The sequence below is a fragment of the Antedon bifida genome, chromosome 4 (assembly GCF_963402885.1).
Source record: "Antedon bifida chromosome 4, ecAntBifi1.1, whole genome shotgun sequence".
Classification (NCBI taxonomy): Eukaryota; Metazoa; Echinodermata; class Crinoidea; order Comatulida; family Antedonidae; genus Antedon; species Antedon bifida.
In genome coordinates this window covers 14,500,125-14,508,370 of record NC_136229.1, presented here as the reverse complement: position 1 = coordinate 14,508,370, position 8,246 = coordinate 14,500,125, and the positions used below count along the sequence as shown (strand labels likewise).

At 35.0% G+C, this 8,246-nt stretch overlaps 1 protein-coding gene across 1 annotated transcript; it reads left to right on the top strand.

The window, feature by feature from the left end:
- Positions 1-457: 457 nt before the first annotated feature.
- LOC144841077 (uncharacterized) lies at positions 458-7,856 on the top strand. The gene is made up of 13 exons (XM_078697260.1): positions 458-475; positions 1,393-1,557; positions 1,679-1,747; positions 2,045-2,159; positions 2,595-3,279; positions 3,515-3,704; positions 4,133-4,337; positions 4,783-4,961; positions 5,136-5,358; positions 5,727-5,960; positions 6,259-6,411; positions 6,852-7,055; positions 7,632-7,856. The coding sequence occupies exons 1-13, from the start codon at positions 458-460 to the stop codon at positions 7,688-7,690; spliced, it is 2,499 nt and encodes an 832-aa protein (XP_078553386.1). The 3' UTR covers positions 7,691-7,856.
- Positions 7,857-8,246: the final 390 nt, after the last annotated feature.

Here is an 8,246-nt window from a genome sequence, read left to right as displayed (position 1 = left end):
AATTAAGTCAAATGTGCTGGTAAAAACACTCTTTGGAACAAAACAATGTAAGACGAAATTGGACGCGATGTTCAGTTCCCGAAATAATTTTAAGTCGATGAAATATTTTCGTGTTGTGATTCATAAGCATAAGTTGGGGACCCCATGTGAAAGATAGCCGAAGTACTTCTTAAATATAACTAAACCTAACCCTCTAAATAATCTCTCTCTCACGATAAAGTAAAAGAAGTAGCTCATGGGAGCCGAACCCCATACATCGACATGTAAAATCCATAGTCTTATCCACTCGACTACACAGACGGCTCGACAGAAATCGTTTGCATTAACGAATTGTAGTTAGCTCAATTCTTACGTCACACCTTATAATAATGATAATAATATTTATTTCCACAAATAATAAAGCAAAATACAAAGTAGCATAATAAATATACAACTGATAATGAACATAAATAATATAATGCAAGAAAAGAAGTTGGTAAGTGGAAAAGGACGCCACAGCCTTATGGATATGACTAATGAATATTCATGTTTATTTTGAGACGTTTCACGAGGGGTCCCCAACAAAAAGAAATATCGCGTAAAGGATTGGAGAGTAACATATTAAACTTTGACCTGATAGAAATAAGATATGTTTACCTTATCATAATATTATGGGGCGAAAGTTGTTTAATTTTTGGCGAACAAGGGTTCCATCAAGTACATTTTGATAAAAGACGCATTCCCTATATATATGGTTTATTTTAAAATCACAGACTACATTTTTTTTGTAAAAATGAACCCTAAATAGGCCTTACCTATATTGCGCGATCATTTTTGTTGTCTTTAAACGGGTAGAAATCTGAAAAAGAAGTCGGTTATAATAATTTAAGCAGCTAGCTTTAAATACCGGAATGCATTGCGCGCAGATTCGCGTTTCAATATAAACCCAAAATAGAGGCGATTGTGAATAAATTTACCGGATCTTCCCCGTTTCTGCCAACAAATAAAAGAAAACGCGAGGATGTATTTTTCTAATGGGAATCAAGCTTTAAATTGATAATGAATAATTGTTTAAAACAATATGATTTAGATTCAAACAACTGTATTTACACATTATTGCCAACAAACTATTAAGTTATAAGTAATAAACATCCTTTAGATGCATTTAACTGTTCAAAAACGCTATAAAGTGTAATTGAGTACAAATAATTTAAATAATCTGATAGCAGACCATCGTATAGATAAATTTATAATACACCTGATTGTATTCTTGCAATTGTATTGGTCAATTTTGCCTTGTTAAATAGTGCAGTAAGTTTTTCAACGAATACATTTTTTTTTGTGGATTTTACTTTTATGTTGAATAATAATTGTTCTTATTTTTATTGTTATCTAATTTTTTATTGATAACAGCAACTTATACTTTCAGCTCCCATCATCATCATGGATGCGGGCGCAACCGTAAAAGATTCGACAACCTACTACGGAATTGGAGATGAATTGAAGACGGACTTCTTGGTAAACACTACTGGGTCAGGAACAGGCTTGAAAGTCACCCTTACAGCTGAGAATATGGAGGTAATTAACTAAAAAAGAACACATATATTGCATATACAGTATGTATGTGATGTTGTATTACCCAACAATTCTATGATACACCGATAATCGGGTGGTAATTATATAGTAACATCTTTTTCAGTTCGACCTGTTTTCAGATCCTTTTATATGGACTTTAACAGGAAACGGAAACACCGACTCAACCATGACGGTATTGTTCTGTTTTAAATTTTCCTAATAGGCCTATACGGTTTGACGTGTGATTTTAGCAGTGAAATAATTAAATATAACTTAATGTAATGGTATGTCAAACCATATAGGTATTTTCTCAATAATATAATTGGGCGTGCGGAAAAAATGAAGCAGAAAATCCGAATTTAATCTCGGAGATTCTATTTACATTACTGCTTAAGATATTTACCTATTGCTGGGTTTCTTCTTGATTTGACCGATCTACTGTGTTTTGTTTTTAAGTCAGATTTGCTATAAGATTCATTGTATTTTTCAGAGCAACTTCACGGTCACCCTGGTCTCCGCATCAGAAATTACTTTGTCTTTTAGTAATAACAGTTTATTTTCATCTGACATTCAATTTGAAGGGACCATCAATTCCACTGTTAATGGTATTTTAACCGATTCTTTTGTTTGGTTTTTTTTAATAATTTAAACTGTAAGCTGTTGAACCCAAATAAGTTTTACCACATCCTTGTTCATATAAAACTAATGTCGTTAGCGTATCAGATCATATTTATTATCAAATTGATATTCTTTTGTAAAAGTATTTTTTTTTATGAATTAATGTGCAGACCCCAACCAACCATATCACATTATAACAGTTCCTAACCGTATACATTGCTTTGTTGTACAAAATCATAATTACGTCAGCAAGTGCTAACAAAAACTATGCTTTCGTAGTTTAAGGCATGTATTTGGCAAGGAATATAACACCAATAAGTCTTTGAAGTGAACATTATAGTTTTAATGTCTTCCTAATTTGCATTATTTTAGATATACAATAATAATCTATATTTATTGTTGTTATATCAATTTCTTTGTAGCCGATGTAAAACCTGGAGTTATTTTACGTGTAACTATAACTGCTGAATTAACTGACATATTCAATGGCTTAGTCACCGCAGAAGGAGTGTCAAACGCAGTTTTTAGTAAACTACCGCATTTCGTGATGAACATTACTGAGCAGTCTGCAGATGGTAATGTTTATGTTAACGTTGGTCAAAAGGTGCATATGAACCTAATTGTTGAGTTTCCAAAAGGTACCGCTGATCCTACAATTGAAGTCACACTACCATACAACTTCACGACTAACAAGACAAGCGAGCAGTGGAGTATCAACCAAGTGTCCGTTTCATATGTCAGTGAGTCCTTATCCTGTACGTATTCGACAGAATTCTGCTACTACGCTCCTCAGACGCAGTACATTGCAGCTAACGATGATGATTTCGGCATCCTTAAAGACTGGTCGGTGACACATTTCGACGGATTTATTGAAGTGAACGACCCAGATGCTTCCAATAACATCTTGGCGTTAGAAATTGAAGTTGTCCTAGACGATACAGACGCGGTGGTTAATGGATCAGAGCACTGGTTAGGACTTGGAATGCAGATTGGCGACGGGGCTCACATCTGGGTTGGAGAAGTACCAGTTTATACGCTGATTAATGAAGTTCCGAAGCCTAAGATGTCGTTCAAGATAACATACGAAACTAATTCATTTTATAAAGGGTAAGTTTGGTAAAGTTACTAAATGTTTTGGTAAATTTTGATCAAAAATCAAACAAAAAAACTGCAATGTATGTAATGAAATTACTCAAAAATAGTTTTTTGTAGATAAGCCCTCAAAGTACGGCAGAGACGTCCACATAATCACTCTTGACATCCTATAAGTATTGGGATATAGTGATTGTGGTACCACTCTAATTTGATTTCGATAATAGTATTTGTTGGTTGTTATTTTCAGTGATGATGTAATAATACTGATTAGTATTTGGCACGATGACGATTCAACGGGAAAAGCAGTAGATGTAACTTTCACAATATTGAGGTCGAAAAATGTGCAATATATTAAACTTGAATCAGAATACACAGAGCTGTTGCAGTCACCAGCGGTAAACCCAAGCATGCCTGGACCATCTCCTGTTCGATTTAATGTAAGTTATTCTACAATCAACCAGATTCAATGTGTAGGGCCCACGGTCAGCTTGGTTAATAAGGTTTGGAAGAGTACTTTTAAGTATGTTAGGTATTTACCTACAGCGCTGATACATTTTGAAAGATTAGGAAACGGGTGGATGGCCAGTGTAGTACCTTCAGTAACAAGTTCAGAATACATTAATATACCTATTAATGAAGTGTAACGTATGTCTGCATCAGGATAACAAATTCCATCTTGGCTGGGTGCGATTTTTTCAGTCTTTAGATTTGTTATTAAAGGTTTACAATTATTACAGCCTTTATTTCGCTGGGTGGTGTGTTTAACTTTCTCTGTTTTAATGACTTATGATATAAGTCGACAGGGGTTTTCTAAATGAAATCAAAGACAGACGTAGTAACATTTCTCTTTTCATGTATTTCACAGCTTGGAACCATTCAGATTGCCGCAAAACCAACTTTCCGTGTACGCCTAGGAATCGACAAAAACGGAAAAACTGCTCCGGGCACTCGTCGCTTTGTTGGCGTGGCTGATTTGTTGTGGTTCTCGACTGTTAATAGCGCTAAAGTTCTTTCTTGCACAAAATCTTTTCAATTTATGTATTCGGACAGACCAGATGTTGGTGGTGGTGGTAAGTGTACGATAGTCATGTGTCAGTTTAATCTGAAAGAGTTATACATTGTCTGCATATATTCTAACCATGTTTAAATGAATATTAGGCGCATCTCACCAGGTTGTGAGGATTGCATGTGCCGTAGGCCCCTATTGTAACTGCTGTTTTTAAACATAACGCACCTAAAAAATTGACAATGTTTCTTTCACAACATTAAGCCAACAATTTGTCCTGTAACATAGAGAAGTTGTAGATACAGGATCACATGTGTATCATAACGATGACTTCCTCGACCAAACCAACTTTCGTTGATACAAGTTTACATGTGATTGATATATTATTACGTTATAAAAAAGAGTGTGTCTATGATTCTTAGAAACATGAATCGGCTGATTAAAATTACTCTATAACTCTTACACTGTACTTATAGATTTATGTCGGTTTGGTTACACGCCTTACAAAGAAACGTGTTACAAAGTGTTCAACGACACGCTAGAAACTTGGGATGCAGCAAAGGCGGCCTGTGAAACAGATAATGCGCAATTAGTCATGATTGAAGATACGTGTGAACAACAATTTCTTCGCGACCTCGTTCCAGCACTCTCGCCATACAAATACTGGATTGGGCTGAAAGACGTTGGGGTGAGTATGGCTATCAGACCCCGTGTCACTCATAATCGCCGTAATGAACTGGCCATGCTAACTACACGAGAAGGGGGACGTAACTTTGACAGGGCAAGTCTATGATCAATCACATGAAATGCCGTGTATTATACTCATTATAACTTTTCAATTATGACAATGTATATGTTCTAGGGCACTGATACTTTCAAGTGGATAAACGGGTCATCGGCGTCTTTTACAAAATGGCTACCAAACAGACCCGGAACAAGTGTGACTGAAGACTGCGGAGCTGCGGCTTTTGTAGATGTATACGATACAAGGGATGTCAGTACTGATCTTGGTGACTGGGACATAATGGACTGCACCGCTATCCTACCAGCTATCTGCGAGTATCATATGTTAGATTTTGAACACGGTACGCTAATTCCATGGTTCTTACGTACTGCACAAGACCGTGTTTCTGCCGCCAAACATTAACCGATAAACCTTAACCGATAAAGTTCATGTGTAAATGGGGTTTAACTGATTCCGCTCCAGAAAAATGAATCGATAATTATCTCATTCAAATCGGATAATTATCGGATAAATGCAATAATGTTTTAAACTTTGACCTAAGGACAACATAATGACTACATACTATCATAAACTTGATCGCCACAATAAACCTCTAGAGTAGTTACAACTGCAATTTTGTAATAAAGTAGCACACAAATATTGTCTATTAGAAAAAGAGTTTCAGCAAAATAAGTAAGAATTTCCATTATTATATACTTTTTTCTTCAGATGAGGGAACACCAGAACCAGTATTTTATTCAGATGAGGGTACACCAGAACCAGTACTAGGACCTGCAAAAGAAGCTGTGATGAGGTACAGCAAATGGACTAAATCTCAGACAGACGTCTGCCATTATGATGGGGGATCTAGCCAGTGTGATGCTTGCGTGGCTGGTGCTCATAAGTGCGAAAACGGGAAGCATACTGTGTGTGTCGGTGATCCTAGTAAATGCCCAGTTCCGGGTAAGTTTGGAATAAAGAGTCCTGACGGTATAGCTAATATATCACAAGAAGTTCCGTTGCTTATGAACTCAAATTACATTGTAAACACTGACGCGTAACCTATATAAAAAAGAGACACTCCTCATTCCTATTTTATCATCTTAACATGGTTTGGTTTCTATCCATGTGACTTTATCAATTTTTAGCAACACGATATCAACAAGATATTTTCCACACAATGTAATTAATCGGTGAATAAGGCCTTGTGGATTGCATTAGCTTTTAATTTATCGATGTGTTTTTATTATTATTCCGACAGATTATTATGACCAGGGTTTTGTCATAACTAAGAAGTTGGATGATCCGGATAAAGACGTCATTTTTGCTTGTAACCCTTCAGTTGGACGTCTATCAGACAAGATTGTTCCGTCGTGCTATGTACAAGATAATCCACCAGATGGACGCTGGAAAGGTAAAACAATGAGGATTGTTTTTGTAATGTCCCTCAAAGAATAGCACTGACCTGAGGCTGGCTGATATATAAAAAACACTTAGAACTTGCATACTTAGAGACTAAATGCCACGGGTCATCATACACATCGATATGGACAGCAAGAGGAATCTCTAACTTGATACATCAATAAGTAATAGGCCTAACACTGACACTTTCTCCCGGAGATTTTTGGATTTGCAGACAACTATCAGTGAATGGTTAGGCGTAGTGCCTACATTTCTTTTGTCAATACATCCTACCTTGAATGCTTAGCGTCCACACAATAATGTTCGATTTATAAAAAAGGCACATAAACAGAACATTGCATATATTAATATTTTTCTTATGTCAAAATGAACAATATATCCCTATACTATTATCATTATAATATGTATAAAAATATAAATATTCTTCAATAGCTCTACCAATGAACCTACACAATGTCATTGGATCTGACCAGCTTACAGGACTTATTTATGGCATTCACATGGACATGCGCAGTTACATGCGTAGTAAAGATCAAGGTGCAACGTGGGTGTTTATCAGTAAAGACGCCTGGGACTCTTTGACAAAAAGTTTGCCGGACTTCAAGACGGCTGGAACTAGTGAGGGCAACTGGCTGTGTGAGTTTATATCATTATTTAGCTCCCATTAAGTTCTCACTGCCATGTACGTCCAATGCGAGTAATTTGACGCCTCATCTGAACTGTAGCTTGTGAAAAAATTTTAAAAAGTCTTCATCCTAGAACTATATGATTATCATCTATGCTGCCTTTGATGACAATAATATTTCCACACGTCCAATAAAATGACGTCATGATTAGTAAGAACAATAATATCGTTACAATACAACGATTTTATTGTTTTTATTGATCATGACGTCATTTGATTAGATTTAAAAAAAATGTTTTTTATCAAATACAGCATAAATGTTTTTCCTATAGTTCTAGAACGAAAACCCTAATTTATTTTGTTTTATTAAAAAAAAATGTATGTTTACCTATTTATCGTCGATCGTTATCGCCTAGTGTAAATGGGCCTTAAATGTTAAAAATGGGCTGACCATTGAATAGAACGAAATAACCAGTTCTACGTCATGCGAAATCAACTAATCAACTGGCAAGAGTGTACTTTTGTGATAATGATGATTATGTTTTATGCCACTCTTCTCATTTAACACATTTCTATCTTTTCAACAGATGATGACAGTGGCCTGAAGTATAATGGAGTTTTGAAAATGAAAAAGGACTGCTGCTAAATCATAACATTTCAGCGGCCCGATTCTAAGTCATATTCAACTTTCGCAAATATTATGCAACTATAGATTTCCGTCCTATTGTGGTTTTTAAATTCAATCGAAAATGTAACTTTGAAATTTACATAGAAAATATTTTCAATTCATACTTAATTGTTTAATTGTAATATGTTTGCATTGCGTATCAGAAAGTATTGCTATAAATTATTCAAAATTCAATTTTGTTTTCACATGAGTGAATCATTTTTTATTGTTTTTAAATATTTTGAATGTTTCGACCTAGTGTAGTACTATTAATGGAGATTAGGCCTGGTAATAATAAAATAATATTTGTTGTCACGCATGACGTTTCATACATATATAAAATCTTGTTACAAAATGCCGGGCCACTGGCTGCGCTTAATATTTATTATTATTGTGATAATTACAGTACAGCTATTTATCTTACGTATAATGACATTTAATAATTCGTATTTTTAAATTCTAAAAATGTATTTAAAATTGTATTTCATAATTGTTTTTACTAAATTATAATTTTCTTAATATTGTATATCATTCG